The sequence below is a fragment of the Aythya marila genome, assembly GCF_965140915.1.
Source record: "Aythya marila genome assembly, chromosome: 5".
NCBI lineage: Eukaryota > Metazoa > Chordata > Aves > Anseriformes > Anatidae > Aythya > Aythya marila.
Window position 1 is genome coordinate 2,744,469 of NC_139046.1, and position 19,679 is coordinate 2,764,147.

Sequence of the window (19,679 nt, forward strand, 5' to 3'; positions counted from 1 at the left end):
AGATCACAGGAGTTGAATAAATGGCAGCAGACTGAAGGATTTAATTTAAAAAACCCTCCCTTCAAATTTTAATGAACTGCTACTGTATCTGCCTATGGACTGTGTTTACTTACATCAAAGCTAGCAGGTTAATATGAGGTAGTAGAACCAGATGCTATCCTGTAGTCAGCCTATATTTATATTTCATGGTACCTCAGGAATTTCAATTAATGAGGAAGACAAAAGGAACCAATGTGACTCTTTAATGGAGAAATAAAAAGAGAAAGAAAATTGCAGATGACAAAATAGGGAAAAGGAAAAGGTGATTGAAAGCTTTAATATAGAGTACGGGTTCTTATCATATTTATTTATACTACACAGCTGGGGAATTAACCATTTCCAAACAACTGTCTGACTGAAGACAGCTGAATGACTGCACGGACAAAAAAGCTCCTAAGTTCAGCCATCGCTAACAGGCTCCCCTTTGGAATAGTATAAATAAACTATACGTCATGGGCAGTTCGATACATGATACTTTCATTCATTAAGGATGATGACCAGGTACAATTTCCATTTCACGTCACGAGGCTTATCCCTAATTTATGAAAATAAAGCATATATATTTTGTACATTTATATATATATATAAATATATATATATATAAAAAATACACACTGCCGGTCAACTTAATACACATGCGCACATGCACACACACACACGTATGTATATTGTACACACCCACCCAGTAGCAACATGTCTGATATCAATATTATATTTTGTGTACACACACCCTACATCTAGTAAATAAGAAAATCCCTTTTATGGCAATTCTGCAGGCAAAAAATCAATACAAAATACTTCGTTGTACAAAACTGCATTTTTACAAGATCAACCAACATTGTAACATACCCCTCAATAATGCACTACATCTCTACAAGAAAAAAGAATAATCAAATCTTTATACAATTGTAAAAAAACCTGTAAGCTGCTCTGCAACCTTCCTTTGCTAAAAGTTAGATACATTACACCATTCTAGCAGCAGATTAATAAATAAGGATTAAATAGTCTATTATACAAAGCCATACTGAATGGCAGATTTAAAAACAAAAAGCTTTGCTGATACTTTCACTTCCTACACAAAACTTTTTTTTTATTAAGAATAAGACTCAGTATAAAACAAGGAAACAGCCAGCACTATATCTGTATCTACAGAAGATAAGGAAAATCCAAGGGAAGTCAAATATTTAACAGTTATGGCACCTTTACTGAATAACATTATTTTAAAGGCTCTGTTTCCCTACAACTAATGAGTAAAGGGCTATTTATCTCTCAGCTTTTATTAAGCAAACTTGATATAACCAACCACACAGTGGCAAGAGACAGAACCAGCTGTTCCCAGCTGCAAAAATGAACTGATTTCCACCCTAAAACAGCATCATTTAGGTGACAAGAAAAGAAACGGCAAGTCACAGTCCTGCTTGTACTGAGTTTCCTAATGCTCCTTTTTTCCTCGTGTGGTGAATTCACTGGTATTTGCGTTAGGTTACTGTTGCTTAGTAACTATTTTCATGTCCAGCCAAGATGTAGAGATTGCTGTGTGCAGTCGGGTTTTCTGTTGGCCTGCTTTCCAGCACTACCACTCTGCAATCAAACACAAACAAAATCCAAAATCGTTAGTGGCAAAAATATGAAGCACATAGTTTAACTACCGAGGAAGAACAATCTTGTTGCTCACGGGTTTTTAAAGATTGGAGAGATACAGGTACTCCTAAATGTTTTGTGCATTTTATTCTTTAAACCGGTTACCTTCTGTAGCATCCCTTCTGTAGCAAACCTAAAGCAAACACACAATGAACAGGGAAATAGAAGCAGCTCCTTAAACCAGAATCTACCCCTGTCAGCTGTAGACGTGTAATATATTACAAATCTCTTATAAAATGGTGTACTCCACTCTGAAATAAGCTACGTCCTCTGCTTCTATTGGGAAGCTATCTCAGAGCCACAGTGCTGTGAAGAGACACAACGCTCCTATCATCCACAGCCTGAATATGTTTATATCTCCTATGGTGAGTATCAGCCGCTAACCTAAACAGTTCTCCCTAAAAGTGTTCGTCACCCAGTGGGTTCATAGGGAACACTCAACCCCTCCCAGCCCTCATCCTGCTGGTAACAGTCCTGGATGCTCCTCTGGGTACCTTGCTCTCCTCGTCTCTACACGTCTGTGCTGTGCTGAACCCTGACAGTCACCTCATCAGCTGACAGCCCCTGTCCTCCTGTCTGCTTTCCAGCTGCTTGACTCCCTCATTTCCCTACACCAGGTCCCACGACTACATTCTGTCATTTTTTTTTGTTGTTTCTCTCTGCTTTTTGTTTTCCACTGGCTTTTCAAATAAGCCAAATGTGCCATTTGAACTCCGAGGTGGATTTCTCAAAGGAAGCCTATCTCAGGGTTAGCAGTGCACACACTCTCCTCCCGTATCACGTTCCTCAGATGTTTTCATACAAAGTCTCACCCTTCACAGCCTCTGTCCCTGCTCTTCACTTCTGTAACTCAGTAGTTCTTAAGTGATCCAGGCCAAAAAGGTGTTACCATATCTCACTCAGATGTATGTCGTAAAGAAAGACTCCTGCTCTGTCCATACAGTGATGCAAAAATACAGAAGGGAGGATTTGGCAGTTCAATGAGAAGAATGGAAGAAAATGGCTTCTCTGCAAACCCGCACATAGCAGGACTTCAACCTTTCCTCCAGCCTCGGAAACACCTTGGTATTTAGTACCGAGTTGTTATTGATGTGCAGGTCTTCCACAGAAGTTCAAACTGAACCAGATGAGACACTGCTTTCCATCCCTCTACGTGTTTACTACACTTGTGTTCACCAGCCCAGAGAAATTAGGCAAATTTGAGCCATTTAAAGGTACCAAATCCAGCACGCAACAAAGATTCACTGATGTGGGTGCAGTACATGCCTGGAACTTACAAAAATGTCATTTGTACAGCAGTGGACCTTAGCAAAAGCTTATTCTTGTAATAAAATGCCCCCTGCTCTGCTGGGGATCGATGGGAAGGAAATCACCACTGCCTGCCTGCACGAGGGGGATACCAGACAGAAAAGACAGAGGACGTGTTGTCAGAGGTTGTGTTGTATTTATATTTTTGGGATCTCAGAGTCAGCCCTGGTAAGGGCCCTCAATTTCAACCACAGTGATGAAGCACAATGGGCCCTCGGTGACTCACACACGCAGCCAAGACTTCAGGTGCCTCCTGCATAGCCTACTCCTGTTCTCTCACTCTCTCTCTGGACGGGGGATCCAAGAACGTAACCACACAAAATTATGGTTTACTTACAGAAAGTGAGTCAGAGCCAGGTTCCCCGCAGGCCAAAGGAGGGAGCAGAAGCTCAGGTACCAGGACTCCTTTCTTGCCTCATGACTCACGTCTGCGTACACACTCAGTGCTCTGACTGCCTGAGAAGCCACAAGTACGTGTGTCCAAACCCACGGCACTGGGGCAGCTTCTGCCAAGGATTCAAACCTGGGCTGAGCAGTGTGTGCTACCCCCTGCCCACAGGGGTTAGGAGTAACAGGGTGAATTTAGACCACCTTGCATTAAAACCTCTAAGTGCTGTAGTTTGCTCCACAACTTCCAGGCCTCAAGGTCCAGAGCAAAAAGGCTTTTTTAGAAGTAATTTGCTGCCAAGATAATGTCAGTTCACCATAAAAATCTATCTCTGCAGTGAAAAGTTAGTGGGAGAGTTACAGGAGCTCTTCGAAATAATTTTGGATGCAAATTACTAATGAATTTTTTGGCTATCGCAGGCAGAATCAGTGTTACTGCCTCCCCCAGGACTGCCTATGGATGGATCTGCTGTGGGATGGAACCCAATTCCAGCTGGGAGTTAGAGAGCTGATTGAAAGAAAATAGGTTTACATTCCTTCAAGGTGATTACCTGTCTGATCCCAGTAAGCGGAAAACCCTGGTTTCATCTGATATCTCTTGGGTAACCTGTAGAAAAATGGAGATATGAGTCCATTTCAGTGGCAAAATGAAATGTATTGGTCTGAGCCAGAAGACAAAAAACAGATCAGTCTCTTCAACAACTCAAATATAGTGCAAATTACACAATTGAATCGTAAAAACTAAGTAGTGTTCTACATTTCCTCAAGTAAAACTTACTTTAAATAATTTTTGTATTGGAGAGCATTATCAGTCTAGAGGACTTGGTGGTGGCATGGATGGACTATGTTGATCAAGTCTTGGTCCACAGAAAGCGAGACAAGCTTTCCCCTGCATTTTTACACATTATGCTATTGAAAAGGGCGATGTCCTTTTTGAAAAAAAAAACATACTTCTTTGTTTTCCAAAGGGATGCTGTTTGTTTTTCCTTTTTTAAGGGAATACTCCCAACTAGGGTTTTTTCATGAGATCCAGGAAACCCAAGTGCTGCATACACCAGATCTGTGCTGCCTCTGTGCAGAACCAGTCTAGGAGTCTCTGAATGACACTCTTGGAAACAGAGCTGCTTAAAGCATGTCTGTGAGCTCTACTGAGAGCAACACACAAGGGGAAATCAAAGAACCAGCAAGCTGCTGCAATGACAATGTGAAGCACACGCATTATCACTGGGGAAGCAGTTAGAGGGGCCAAAGGATCAAGCAGTAAATGAGGAATAGGACAAAGTTAAACCAGGAGAGGCTGGGAGATTACTCACTTCATCTGACTTGAAGCTTTTCCCCTGCATGCCGTGTTTCCAGAAGGCTAGCACACTGTCTTGAAGGCACACTGCAAGAGAAGAAACAAAAATCAGACCCAAGCGTGGCTTATCCGAACCAAGGAAACGTGGGCTTCTCACCAACAATGATAATGGGAAGCATGTGGATAATAAAGTCCATGGTGAGACTTCAACTCCTGACAGAACAAAACTCTAAAATCACTAGAAAAACTTGATTGAAATTACTATTTAGATCTGATGCACACATTACTTTTTACAGACAGCACTCAGACATGCCCTGTTTGCCAAGACAAGATCAGTATCTCTGTTTTTAACTTTTCTCCCTTTCACATCTACTCTCTGGACCTTTGGTTTCCTAATGGTTTGATTCTGGAAAAAAACACCAGGAAGTGCATAAGCATGCTGCCAACCACAACATTCTGGGTTGCTGGAAATTACAAACCATTTTAGTGATTACATTTACTTCAAAATAGACATGAGCACGAAAAATGGGAGGAGTCTGCCATTCAGGGCCAAGAAGAGGAAAACTACCAGCTCTGAATGATTCAGTCACTAGATTATTTAAAATACTGGATGAAGAACCTGGTGTTCTTTAAGCAGTGTTACAGAAACGTAGTTTATACAACGTTTTGTTCTCTTAATCCCTACATGTTTTCCTTTACTATTCCTGTGTCACGCTTTGCATCTGCTCAGTATTAGCTCTGTACTACATACACAGAACAAAGGCACTCAACACAATCCTAAGAGCAATGTTTTTCACAACGGCCAACTAATCTCCACCTGTTATTCCTCACTCCACCCTGCGATCAGAAAATGAGGAGTTGTTTAATACCCTGAATTCCCAAGAGACCGCTTGGAGTGTAAGGAACTGCTCACATTATTCCATGTCAGTTGGTAAGCACAAGACTTCTAGATAAATGCCTGTCTATGAATTCCTTCAGAGTTCAAGGAAAAGGCAATGGTCAAGTCATGTTATGCATGTGTCAGCAGGAGATACTGTATGATACAAGCAGTGCAGTTAATTAGAAGGTGTCAGAATTTAGGGAAGAATCAGAGGCTTGATTAAAAGTATCATAATTCTTCCTTCAGGATGGTTCTGACATATCTAATAAAGATGCTGTACACAGATTATACACTGCTTACCACCTGCTGTCAAATACAAAATGCTTATGTCAAGGATCTTTGAAAAGGAAGATGTGTGAGGAACCCAGAAATGCAAGCTGTACAGAACTGGTATCAAAAACAAGTTCACTTTCTGTGTCTTCACTGATTTTGATTCCAGGTAAGAGTCCAGTTTCTGAACTACTGAATTCTTAAAAGTACTATTCAACCTTTTAAAATCAAATCATGATAGATTTTGCTTACAGAAACAGGAATGACATCAGATGGAAACACACACACAATGGATACACCCTACCTGGCAACTGGCTTATTTTCTTACACATGCCACTGCAAAGAAACTGCTCACAATATCCTGACGCAAGCAATTTTTAGAGTCAGGCCCCACAGGGTGCACTAGACCAATCTAGATTATTAAAATCCCTTCAACACTCATTCCCCTCATACTCAGCTCTTGAGAGCTGACAGAGAACCAACTTACTTACCCACTGATTCAATGCAGAAATCAAAGCTCAGCTCAGAGGCCAATTTCTTGCTTGACTTCAATTTTCCTTGTAAATTCACAATTTTCACAAATTCTCAAGAAAAGCAGAAAAATAAATATTAAAACCCACAGCCAAAAAGGATTACTGATGGCTTTAAGTACGAAATACTAATTTCAACTTTCAGATGCAAAAAAATGCCCACATCTGACAGCTACGGTGTTTGCCCAAATCTAATCCAAGAGCACCTTCTCTCAAAATAAACACACAAAACGTTTTTATAGAATTTGTATGATTTTAGACTTTACTGACGGCCTTCCTGAAAACAAACTTAGTGCAGAAATGTGAATGCAACATGAAGGTTGGAAACGTAGGCTGATTATGTCATTGCAAAGTTCCCAGGGAGGTATTACCCTCTGACGCACGAGTCATTGTTACTGGTACTGTGTAAGATGCAAGAGTTAGCCTTTTATCTGGCTAGCCATACATAACAGGCAAATGGCACATTTTCCAAGGAAATTCTGGAAATTTCTGATTGGCATGGATTTGAATTCTCACCAGTAACGCTGCATTACATTTCCTTTTGGAAAGAAACAAGAGTGAAGAGGGAAAGTGGAACTGCAGGAGTCACAATGAACAGTTATTTGAATCGTATCTGTTAGGAAATGCTACACCACAAATTAGTAAGGAAAAAATTAACTTATGGTAGAGTTAAAATCAACAACTGTGCAAAGCATGTTTTGCAAAAGAGATAGTAAGTTGCCCAAGAGTCGCTTGTTACTTACTGTCCAGGCAGACTAGGACAGTGTCCCTTTCCAGCTGTGTTACGTGAATGGCATCTAACTGTTGATTGCCTAGTGAAAAAGAAAAGGAATTAGTTTATATCACATCATAACACTGATTTCTGCCATCCCCCCATCCTCTCGCCAATTGGTACAGCATTTTCAGAATGCTACAAGCATTTTGCAAGCTACAATATTTTTATTATTTTATATTTTCAAGGCTACGTGATCCCAGAATGTTATAGGAGCAGAACAGGGCCTAAGGACAAACCCATTAGTTCAAAGCGTGTATTTAATATGAAAGCATTACTGTTTATTGGCATAAAATGCATTTTATGTTACAGTTCAGCACAGAAAGTCAGCTTCCTTCATGAAGGGGCATGCTAATGAACAAAAGGAATCATCAAGGGAATCCTTGCCCCTAAAAAATGTTCTTTGCCTTTAAATTCACATCTGGAAAGATTACTGTGCTGATATTAAACTAGAATTTAATAGTTTGCATACTTTTTATTAATGAATTTCTCAATACAGCTGTATTTAAAGGTTAAAAATTGCATCCAACAAAGGCAGCAAAGAAAAGCATCTGCAAAATATCAACCAGCTTTTGAAGATAAAACAAAACATTCTACTTATTAATAGCCAGCTGAAGATGACAAGCCTCCCCCAAGGACTGGAGGACAGACAAGAATGCATTTATGTGAGTCTTTACACAGGAAAGAAGGGGAAAGAGCATTAAGGCTGACCCCAGTAAAAAGTATGCGACCACAAATGAGAACTCGATCAGCAGGGTCTGCGTTACTATTTAAGGAAGTTTAATAAAAGATCTGTCTAAAAATGAAGCCTTTTAAGATAGTTTACAGTAAGGTTGGCAAATCATCACAAGAAGAACTTGGGATTGGCTTCTATATACTTTACATAGAGAAGCTGCATCATTTTGCCTAGCATAAAGGGTTTCCAAATGACTTCTGAGGCAGGGATGTTCAACAGTTACCAGACAATAAAAGAGTTGCAAGAGAGACCAAGGGTCTTACCTGCACCAATTTCTGTAAACCATGAAGAAGCAGAGTTCAAGTTGATTGTCTCAAACTGAACTACCTGATTTGGTTCAGCACCCTTACTGATAGCTACGCAGACCATCGGGTACTCCTGCTCTGGTATCACTAGCATTTCAAAGACATTCAAAGGGCTTGGCAAAGGAAAATCAAAGTGCTGAGGGAGAAAAAAAAAAGGGATTAAAAAAAAAAAAACATTTTTAAAGTTTCCTTTTACCTAGGAAGAAAGAAGCCTAAAATGACATGCACAAAATGTAAAAGATATAGAACAGTGCTTCACTGCTACCAAGAGTGCTTTTTTTAAGAAATCATGAGCTGTGAGCAACATTAGGTTACACAGAGGCACGCTACTCCATTATTGCTAGTGCTGGGCTTGATCCAACACTTGACTGATTCAGTCACCGGATTTTCTTAGTCAACATGTGTCAAGCCAGAAATTCAAGTGCTCAAAACCCACAAATGGGACTATACTAGGATGTACTTTCCATTACAAATTCTAGAAAGGTTACTTCAACAACCATACAACAATTGAGATCTTGGAGCAGGTAAGAAAGAGATGCAAAATTAGATGTTCTGAACTAAAATGAGATATTTACCTTTATTAACATGAATTTCTGCATTGGCTCATACCACTGTAGCAGAACAATTCCAGACTGCAAGGCACCGCAGAGGTACTTGTGTCCTGTGTATGGATTTCTTACTATATAAAATAAACAAACAGGAAAAAATTAAAAAAATTAAGTCCAGGAAGCTTAATGAATACTTGAAAATAAAAACTGCAGATATCTTGGCAAAGAATTTAAGAAACAGTTTCACTTTGACACTGATAATAGTTTTCTGGATTTTCATTCAAATATCCCCAGTGATTAATATTGTGCTACATTCCAGATAAATTAAATTATCCTTGTAATTAATAACCACTAGCATTTTTTGCATTCCAGTGAAGAGGCCACACGCTGAGTGGCCAGAAAAAAGTTGTAACACCTTCTTCTTGGGGCTGAGAGATGAGGGGGAGTGAAAGGTCTGGGTCATGTTGTGAATTAAAAAAGATTCCCAAGCAGTCCAGACGCCCCAGAACTTCCTGTGAGCTTTGACAGCTAATGAAATACATTTTTTTCTCAGTTAGATCCAAGACCAGCCTGATTTCAGGAATACTTTGTAAATATGACTACTGTAGACACTTCAGATGAGCTAAACAGGATGTCCAAATTTGCTACAAGGTACTTTGTATTTTGCTTAAGCAGAAGTGTAAAATACCATTTCACACAGGGCAGATTTCAAAAGGACGTGTGTTCTGTAGAAAACCCAAACCTTCCTGAAAGTCAGCGAAGCCAAAGACAAGTTTATAACTTCACAAGCTTTAACTTTTTTGTGGGCACTTAGAACACTGAGAGATGGCTTCAGTCCTCCCCATACTGACATCATTTTTATTCATGCCCAGCCTTTTCTTTGTGGAAAATATTATTTTCACATTAGCCTCACTAAAAATTGGATCCAGGTCAAAGCTTGAGGCAAACTGACAAACCAGAAGTGTGTTTGTGTATGGCACCGAGTCTGGGATTCAGTTACAAGCGTGACACTCGCAGGCAGCCTGCATGTCACAGCAACCAGCTGGCTCATGTGGCAGCCTGAAACCAGTGATCCCAAACATCTACTTATTCACCGAGAGCTTCAGATTCACCCTTGGCAGCTATCAAAAACAGCGTGCAACACATCAGCTGCATGCTACCAGCATTCTCCAGGGTTTCCCAATGGATCTTGTTCTAGATAGCAACGTTTCTAGGTTAAGAGTTGATACCAAAAATGCTTGTGTTATCATTGCCATTGACTGGCATAAAGATCCCCTGCAATAATATAAGGAAATAGCATAATCATATTGTTTTCTGAACAGTGAACTAGCTTTATTAAAAAGCAATGAGCTGAAGACATGCCATGTCCAAACAACAAAGACCAAGAGAATAACTGTGAAACTCAACGCCTACTCACCTATACAGCATTTGTGGCATCCTTTTGTATCAGGAATCTTTGTCGTTAAGGCAAACTTCCTGGAATAACAGGTATAAAAATGCATCAGCAAGAGATGCCAAGGGACTTTCATGCTACCAGTTCAACAGCATTCAAGAAAACTGTCACTTGATAATAATTATAAGTGAAAGATTTGTACCTTGGTAATATTTTGTCAGGAAACCTATGGGTTTGAATATGAGCAGCTAATCCTGTTTTCTTGGCTTGTTCAAACAAAGCTATTAAATTATGGGAGTAGAGCTGGAATGTTTTCCCTGTAAGAGAGAACAGCACAAATTGATATGGCACACACACCTCCGTCAGAGGAACGTACATTTTAGAGAAATATATGTATAGAAAATTACCTTCTAGAAAAATGGACCACATGCGTCAGATATTTCAAGTCCAATTATGAAGAAAAATAAAACAAGACAACAATAATAATGCATATAGAGAAAACATGGCATTCAATTCAAAGTTCATTTCAGTAACACTAAAAAAGCTCTGAAAGTTAGTTTTATGCACACATTTTTAGAAGGCTGTAATTACACAACAACAATTCATTTTATCAGGACATCTTTATAAATCAGTAAAAGTGGCGCTACACAAAACCCTGTACGTTCAAAGGCACAACCCTACAATTAGTCTGCATGCCACACTACCTCTGTTTCCTGCCAAAAAATTCCACAACTGCTGATTTTTTTTTATTATTATTATTTTTTTTAAGAATCCATCTGATGGATTGGTAGTATTTCACAGCCACCTCACTGTTCTTTAACTTAAAACTTTTTTTTAGGGTGTATTTATTTTCTAAATCTGGTTCATACCGAACATGCTGTCCAACAGCCCCATTTTGGTAATGCAGCAGTATTGCCAAACCCTGTCTATGAAAGTTTTTCAAATTAAAACACTCATGAAGCAAAACTTTCTATACAAACACACGAAATAATTACAGTTTTCTATTTCACTGCAATGAACAGACATTGTACTGAACGTTAATTTTAATCGTTTATATTTTTTCTGCTTATACATACCTGACAAGGACATTAAGGTGTTATTGATAACATACAGCCAGGTGCATTTTCGGGGAAATAACTGAAGAAAGAAATTATCTCCATTACTAGAAGCACACAGGAATTTCTAACCATGGCTTTCCCTGCCAGCTCCACATCTGTCACCATTCCTGCAGTGATGGACGCTGGAGAATGTCCCAGCTTCAACTACATTTTCCCATTTAACTCACTCCTTTGGACCCCTTGCTTAGTTTGTTTATTTATTTTTTTATTTTTTGGCTCAACCAGTTTTCATTCCTTTCCTCTTCTAACCCTGAAACCTTAAAACTTCAAATTTTCTTTATTTTTAAATTTTTCTTTATTTTTAAATTTTTCTTTATTTTTTAATTAGCAGCAGAGAGCTGAAGTGGGACAACTGGCAAGACTGGAATACCAAATATAGACAGACACAGCCTGCTCAGGAACGACAGCTAGAGAGACAGCAATGTTATTACAGAAGCCCACGAAGCCCCAAACAAGTCAGAAGAGGGAAAACTAAAAAAAGGCAGTCATATTTTCTAAGTAACTTGAATTAGCACAAAATCCTGTATTTTGTGGGACTTATCTGCTGGCTATTTATGTTAGCATACTGCTTTGTAAACAGGCAGCTCAGGGAAGGCATCGGGACTTATTTTTGTTTCAGAGTAAAGAAATTACTCATAGGCAGCTAACCTAGGTCTGAGAACATTTAAAGCTAGGAGCCTCCTGACAACCTGAAGGAGGAAGGGACTTTTGTTACGTGATAGGAAAATTACAGCATTCAGGAGTCAACAATGGAAGGAATAAGGATACATCTTTATTTACTTATTTATTTTTTTAAAGAGACTGAGTTTATTGATGAGGATTCATAGGTAAGGACCTCCCATGAGAAGAAATTCCATGAACAGAAGGAGGAGTTCGTAAGATCGAGATGTTTTGAAAGGATACTTCAAAAAAAAAAGACAACAGCAGACTCGTCCACTGAGAGAAACCACTGCATGACAGAGCAGAAGATGCTTGAATCAAGGATCTGCAAAGAGGGGTTCTGCTGGTTCAAGCAAATGTCTGCCTAAACTAACACCTATTTCCAACAGACACTATAAAGTGACAAAATCTTTCCTAAAAAATGCTCAGCCCATGAAAACAACGTACATAACGCTGCACCAAGCGCTCTGCCAGGTGCCAAGTTTCTTCAGCTTGGAAACCTGCCGAGTCAGACAGGGGTTTTTATGCTCTTAGTGATCTTCAGTGGATTCATCTGCCATGAATTTGCCCAGGCTCCCCTCTGAACTCACATAACTCCTACCACTTGTAACTCCCCACAGCAAAACATCCCAGGCCAGTTACCCCCTGTTTATTTTTACATAGGCTGCTGTTAGCTTCATGTGATGCTGCCACTGGAAGAGAAGGGACACAGCTGCTCTCTGTGAACCCTCTCCAAGCTACCACAAGATGGGTATTTGTTATTTCTACCCCAAACCTTAAGTATCACACACACATATACAGAAAATGGAAACAAGGGTGTGAGGATGAATAGAAAAATCACAGGATAAGCCTGAAGAAAGAAACTTAAGAAAAGTTAAGATGCAAATCCGATTACCAATGCAGAGTACACAAAGGCAACTTCAGCTCCTAGTAACTGGGAAAACAAATGGCGAGGACCCCAGCTTGACAGGAAAGAAAATTAATCTGAACTGCATGATTAGCACAGTTACTAGCACTGGGGTAGAAACTTGTGCTAGAATCAGATAAAAAACACACTAATAATTATTCTGACTACATGCACTCATGTCAGCAGGCCCCCCCAAGTTTCCTTAACAGTACTTAAGAACTGGCTCAAACCCCAAGGCCTCAGTAACAATTATTTTCAAAAACTGTTGGAAGACAACCAAGGGCCTCAGGAAGGACGAGCACAGCACCTAGGCTGAACTCTGAGAGCTGCATAAAGGTCTGATGGACTGCCTGGTCATCCGGGGTAGCACAAGGACACACCACACACTTTTTAATTACCAAGAGGATAACAAGAGAAGCTAGTGCAGACTTATACAGAAGGGGCTGCATTTGAACATCTGAATTTCCTTTTTCAGCAGAAAAACTGCCCTGCTGGGTGCAGTGAAACAGTCAGATATGAAATATATGTGAAGGACTTCATCTTGCATGCTGCTTCCAAGGGCAAAATGAGAAAATATGAAGAAAATGCAAAAAGAAGATATGAAAACAAGAGTATCTATCAGAAATTCGCTATTTAGTAGGGGAAAAGAAGCAGCCTACAGATATAGTGTCTTTTCTAGGTATGGTTCTATTCAGTATTTTTGCTAAAAAATTAGTAATGGAATAAGAGAATGCTTCTGAAATCAGCAGATACTATCCTTGGAGAGACAACAAGCACTTCGAAGGATGTCACCAGAATTAAAAATTGGAGAAACAGTTAAAAAATCTCAAGCACCAACATTTAGTGGGGAGGAATCATGAAAGGAATAAATGCAAATAGGGAAACAACTGGCATGGCTGAAGCACTGCTGTAAAGCCTCTGGGGTTTGTAGTGAATCACACTTAACCTCCGCCAAGTGAGGATGCTCTCACAGAAAAGGAAACTCATTCTGCGATGCATTAAATGTCATAATTAGACAGTGCTACGTTCACTCTGCCAACCACTACCATGTCTAACCTCTTGATAGGATATAAAAAAGCATCTGGAAGAGTTCAGAGAAGACTGTCACATAAAATAAATCAGGAAAATATACAAAGAAACAGATTAGTTTTACTAACTGAGGGAAAGAGATAATTGAGGTAGGGCCAGGTGGCCTCCAACAGTAGTCAGCACATTTTTTGGAAATCTGTTAGAAATAGTAGTTATTCCTTATGTGGAAGGTGGCCCTGCCCATGGCAGTGGGGCTGGAATTCGCTTATCTTTAGGGTCCCTTGCAACCCAAACCATTCTGTGATTCTATGATGCCATGTCTGCTGATGCTACAAAAAGATTAAAAAAAAAACAAACTTCATATTCAGTGTTCTGCTACTGCATTCAGGTACACGGTCATCTCTCTCAACGTGAAAGGGTCTTCTCGATATATTGCATTCAAATTCAGACTTCTCACCATCAAGCCAGTTATAAACTTCTCTTGTTTTGTCTGTGCCAAACTACCCCCTCCCCGACCTTGCTGAATTGCTTCCCTTTTTCTTTTTCCCTTGAATTTCTGTCTTCTAACAAGATGCTCCCAGAAACAAAGGATTTTTTTCCTCTTAAGCACAGACACCTATACAATGCCCTTTCTGTGAAATCATCTTTCTCTCACTATTAGTCATCAGCGTCCACCTCATCACCTCTGGCTTTTGAGCAGTGCCATGTCGTGGCTGAATGTAACACTTTAGAGGCCTGAAGTGCCTTTGTGAACTGCTTTTGAAAGCTGCAGGTGTACATCTCATTAGCAGCCTCTGTCAATGCCTCCCTTGCAAAAACATCCTGCTGCTTCTGATTCTAAAAAGGCAAATGTAGCAATACCATGATTTTATGAAGTGGAAGCTCTTTGGAAAGGGTTAGAGAGCCCAAGAAAACTGAAGCAAATGCATACTTATTGGTGATATCACCACCAACTAAACTAAATGGCTGAGGGCTTTGGTAGCATGCAGTGGAGCAGCAATATGCCACCTAGTGGAGATAAAATGGAGAAAGGAAAGGTAGGTAATCAGTTGTCTCCATGGAGAAGAAAGCTAGTATAGTACAGAGGTCCTTTGAAAGCAGTGTTATATAAAGAGCAACAACAAAATCAGGTAAGGGAACTATTAATTTTAAGACTTCCAGTGTTTACTTCGATGTGAATCAGTTTATGCCACAAAGTCTGGCATCCTGTCTACCCCCGTTTAATATAAAACTTTCTTGCTTCCTAGTATTACTAAATCTGTGTGTTCAATACACCAAAGATCACCTGTTCCATTGTTGCTTCGTGAAGTTCATTCAAATTCAAAGTATAGATACCTTCTTCTGTTCCAAAGATAATGTACTGATCTAAAAAATTAAAAGAAATTGTTTATTTCACATGCTCATTAGCACTTCAGTAACAGGCAGCCTTAACATACAAACACAAAAAGTAACTTTACCTTTAGTATCTGGATGTATCCATGATGTTGCACAGTTAATCTTCAAGGGACAACCATCAAAGACTTTGGAAAAACATGCTCCCATCTGAAAGACACAAAAACTGAAACCTGAAACAGGTTTCTAGTATAAAGGTCTTAACTTCTGGCACTTGGCTACTTAGCACATAACTGTACACACAGCATGGCTCTCTTCTCTTCAGACACAAACTTACTCTAACCTGCTTTGATGGAAAATATTTTTATCTTTCCCCCCAAATTACAATGCAGCCTTCCAATCCTTTTTATGGACTTCATATATGTTAAGAAATGCAAAGAGTGCTCAAAATGGTATGGACAATTCTTACCTACTAGGTAAGAAGAAGTTCGAGTGCTTATGCAACTGTGTAAGAAAGCAGAACAAGCAGAAATATTCAAGCAAGTAGCACCCTCTCCAATTGCTACCTCCTTTCCCCCTTTCTCTGTATTAAACAGCGAATGCCACTGGAGATCACAGCCCACAGAGCCAGTGAGGTCTCCATCTCTTCCCTTCACCACTCAGTCAGGATGTGAAGTTTTTAAGAAAAGGAAACAAGTACAAATAACCAAGTGAAAAGTAATTGGCTACAACATGCACATCAGCCCAGATGAGGTGGTGGCTTGTTCTAGCATAAAGCTTCTGTCACTAGAGAGCTGACATGAGGGCAGACTTGCAATAATTCCCACTGCAAATGAGGCTTCTTACCAGCACCTTCGGCGTGGGTGGTAAACCATTGATTGCTGGCTTCTGTGGGAAGAGAAAAAGATCATAAAATAGCTCCCACGCACTGAAATAAAACTAGCTGGCTTGAAATGATATGTGAAATAGGGCAACTGATCAGACTGAGAGTCACAATACTTACAGGAAAATCTCTTTTCTCTTTTTTACGTGGCAGCTGAGGGATTTGTCCAGATCCTTCTGCGTTTTCTTCAATGAGTTTCAACATGCCATCCCCATTTCCTAGAAGGAAGCCCAGGCACATTTTGGAACTCACTTGGCATAACAAAATAGAAAATATTTTGCTGCCCTATTCTCTCTTCTCCCTGTGCCTAGTGGGAGTAGAGCACAGTGAACTCTGCAACTTGTGTATACACTTCTCAGGTAGCTGAACCTTTTCAAGAGCAGCTGGCTTCTCTTCTGCATGCAAAGCTACACAGTAAAAGAAGGCTTCCCATTATCCAAACAGTCCCCAGGCTAAACAGGATTGAGAATGAAGCTGTGGCAATGTCCTCACAGATGGTTCTTCCTGCACGTTCATTGTTTTTATGTTATTCCTGCAGGCAACAGTATCGACTGGCTGAGCATCCCTGCTTTGGGAAGGACATTTCCACCATGGGTCATGGCTCTAACAAGAACCAGCACGCATGTAAAGTTTCACTTCATGGTCATGTATTAAAATAACGATCATCTGAACCCAGAGCTGACTCCCAAACTGATTTCCTTTTACAGGAAACAAGGCACCTTTAGGAAATGCAATGCATTTACCCAAGTCGCTGTATCTAGCTGTGAGCAATCCTGGGCTACTGATGCTGCTGGTCATACCAATGGAGGACGAATCAGTCTGAGGCCCACAAACAGGAATACTCTGTCTCCTATGAGCTGGTGGTGCTCTGTTCTGGGAGTCAGGGAAATGTTTTATCGTCTGAGATTTCTCATCATCCGGGAGGTTTTCCTCAGGGTAACTGTTTATTCTTGGCTGCAACAAAGAAAAGAGGTGATGATTACCTGGGAAATGGCATCTGGAAGCATACGCTTAAAGCAAATTTTAGTTCAACTCACACTGCTTCTATATCAAAAACAATATAAAAATCAGCCTTTGAACAAAGCCATTTGTCAGAAGAATAATCTAAGAGGTATTCCTTCTCTGATGGAAAAATCCCAGCAGCAGGCACAGTGCTGACTGAGAGGACATTCCGCACAGCATGCTCTCTTTACAGAGAAAATACCTAAAACTCACTTTGTCTACAACAGTGCACAAGGCCAGGAGTTCCCAAAGGTCAAGACTGTACAGACTGCAAGTCAGCATAAAATACATGAAGTCAGCAAGCAAATGGTATTGAAGAGAATTTATAACCTACTGAGAGCATCCAACGTAAGCACGGCAGAGGCTGCACGAGTGGGGTTTTGCTGCCTAAAACCACAGCCACTTACCTTAGGAGGTAGAGGAGGTGGCCCTGCTCGCTTTAGTGTTGATCTGAAATAAAAAGGTGCAGGAGTTGTCTTAGTTAAATCAGCAATATAAATAGACTTGCTCGAGAACAAAGATTATAAATGATACAAGCCAGATGCATAGAAAAGACTGATCACAGCTTTGCACGAACAGGGTTAAACTAGAAGTCCAAGGGTGGGAAAAAAAAAAAGCATGTTAATCTTGTTAGAAGTGTAGTTTTTGATAAACTCATGTTCTTTCATAAATGTAGGCATTAAAGAGTGTTCTGTGATGAAGGGTATTGAAATTTGAAAATCATATATATTAAAGGACTAGTTCTCTGAAGGCATCCCCTTTCCACTGCTTGGATTTTACTTTTGCACTTGTTTTTTCTCGAAAATTCTTCCTGCCAGTGAAAATGCTGCATTTCTGGATCAGCCAGTGAATCACAGAGCAATGTTCTTCCCCAGCTTTTCCAAAGTGACAAAAGAAGTTCACTGGACATCTACTAACAGCAGCCCCAGCTGCACCTGAGCTTTGGGCCAACCAACACAAGGGTTCACAGCCTTTCAGTGCAGCTTGCTGCTTTCCAGTGCACTTCTGGATCACTCAGATGATCCTCCTGGGTAACAGGAGCTGCACAAACCCAAGGACAAACACAAAGGAATATGTGCATGCCCACTGCCACCGTGAGGCTTGGCAGATTCGTCAACACAAAGTCTACTTTCAAGTGTGAGGCACTTCCATACATCCTAAAATAACCTCAGGAAGGAGAGCAAAGGAAGAAAGCATTGCTTTGCGTACATTCTCCAGACGATCAGATAAAACAGTCAAGCGTGCATTAGCTCTTTGAGCGCGACCAGCCCTCGCTTCTACGAGTGGCAAAGCTGCCTGCAGCATTTTAGGGGATGAGATTTTGCCAGGAGACTGCCTGCTTAGCGAGAGCCACACGGGGTAAATGCAACTGTACACGAAGGAGGTTCACTCACTCTTCCACATCTTCACTCCCATCGCCAAATTTTGTAAGCAGTCCCCTAGGTGAAATGTTTAGAACATTAGGAGCTCTGCTCTAAGGCTGGCACGTGCAACCAAACTGATTGGTGAAAACATCTTTTAGTTTTGTAACGAGCATCTCCCAGCCCTTTACAAAACACAGTGTTTCTCTCTTGCTGCATTAAGCCCTTTTCAATTCAGCACAGTCGCTTCCTTTCCCTCCCTCCCTCACCCCCCACCCCCAAAGAATCATTTCAGCTCTCTTCCACACTAGATACCATCAGCTAATCTTTCCTCTTCCTACGTGGTATTTTAAATATTGCTGAAATGCCTAATAATAGAACCAACAAAAAAAAAAGAAACCTGAGGAAGTTACAAAAGGAGAAAAGCCTTTACAAAGAAGAAATAGTGGAAAATTGCTTCCTTGAGTGTTGTATGCTCAAGGCACAGACTGTTTCCCATAACAGCAGGAACTTTTCCTCCAAAGCCAACAAAAGGTTGCAGGCTGGCTGTCTCGGTGCTCCAGAAGCCTGCTGCAACCCAAGACTCTGCAGACAAGTCAGCCTACAGTGCAGACACCCCCAAATCCCACACCACCACACAGATCCTTCCGTGTCCCACAGCAAGTGTCACCCAGTGAGGAATGGCTACAGGGGTAGCTAATAGGAAATTCAAAACATATTACCCAAAAACTAATCCAAGCAAACATGGATTGCTCTACAATTCCCCTACCATTTATTTGTTTTGAAGGAAAAGCAGCTGTGACCAGGAGCTACTAAAAAAAAGCCTACCCATCAGCAAAAAAACACCTCCGTAATACAGAAAATCTATACAGAAAGTCATTTTAAAATGCTACAATAAGGATAGAAAGAGCCAACAAGTAACGTTCAATCTTCAGGCACAATTTCTGGTATGCCTCTTGCCACTGAAACAATTCCCAAGTCAAACACAGCAATCGCCATTACTCTGATAAAAGCCAAAGGACATGAAAAGCAAGGCCGGCTGTCTGTCTCCCCGCAGCACGCATCCTCTCTTTACATCCCTGGTGTTATTCTGACTTGCTGGGGACAGAGGAGCTATGCATTTCCTGTTTATCTTTTTAAACTGGAAGTGGATTCCAAGTGAGCGGCACAGACTGACCATCCAGAAGTTTTATGACTCTTCTCCTTTCAATCAGAGAGCTTGTGTACTCAATCTGTATCTATTTACAAATCCATAGCCCTAGCAACGTTTGCTACAGCTAC

General features: G+C 40.4%; 1 protein-coding gene across 4 annotated transcripts in view; it reads right to left on the reverse strand.

Moving 5' to 3' along the window:
• Positions 1 to 125: 125 nt before the first annotated feature.
• Positions 126 to 19,679, reverse strand: part of MAP4K5 (mitogen-activated protein kinase kinase kinase kinase 5) — a 66,087-nt gene continuing 46,533 nt past the window's right edge. For 2 of the 4 annotated variants that reach the window (XM_082762273.1, XM_082762276.1), the window contains exons 16-32: positions 18,432 to 18,476; positions 17,445 to 17,487; positions 16,779 to 16,989; positions 16,156 to 16,253; positions 15,999 to 16,040; positions 15,278 to 15,362; positions 15,106 to 15,185; positions 11,183 to 11,243; positions 10,309 to 10,423; positions 10,131 to 10,189; positions 8,741 to 8,844; positions 8,124 to 8,301; positions 7,096 to 7,164; positions 6,314 to 6,406; positions 4,689 to 4,759; positions 3,927 to 3,982; positions 126 to 1,620 (exon numbers count right to left, since the gene is read on the reverse strand). In XM_082762273.1, the coding sequence (XP_082618399.1) occupies positions 1,533 to 1,620; positions 3,927 to 3,982; positions 4,689 to 4,759; positions 6,314 to 6,406; positions 7,096 to 7,164; positions 8,124 to 8,301; positions 8,741 to 8,844; positions 10,131 to 10,189; positions 10,309 to 10,423; positions 11,183 to 11,243; positions 15,106 to 15,185; positions 15,278 to 15,362; positions 15,999 to 16,040; positions 16,156 to 16,253; positions 16,779 to 16,989; positions 17,445 to 17,487; positions 18,432 to 18,476 (1,498 nt within the window). In that variant the 3' untranslated portion in view covers positions 126 to 1,532. The remainder of the gene's footprint in view (positions 1,621 to 3,926; positions 3,983 to 4,688; positions 4,760 to 6,313; positions 6,407 to 7,095; positions 7,165 to 8,123; positions 8,302 to 8,740; positions 8,845 to 10,130; positions 10,190 to 10,308; positions 10,424 to 11,182; positions 11,244 to 15,105; positions 15,186 to 15,277; positions 15,363 to 15,998; positions 16,041 to 16,155; positions 16,254 to 16,778; positions 16,990 to 17,444; positions 17,488 to 18,431; positions 18,477 to 19,679) is intronic. The other 2 variants (XM_082762275.1, XM_082762274.1) reach the window with 2 other exon arrangements.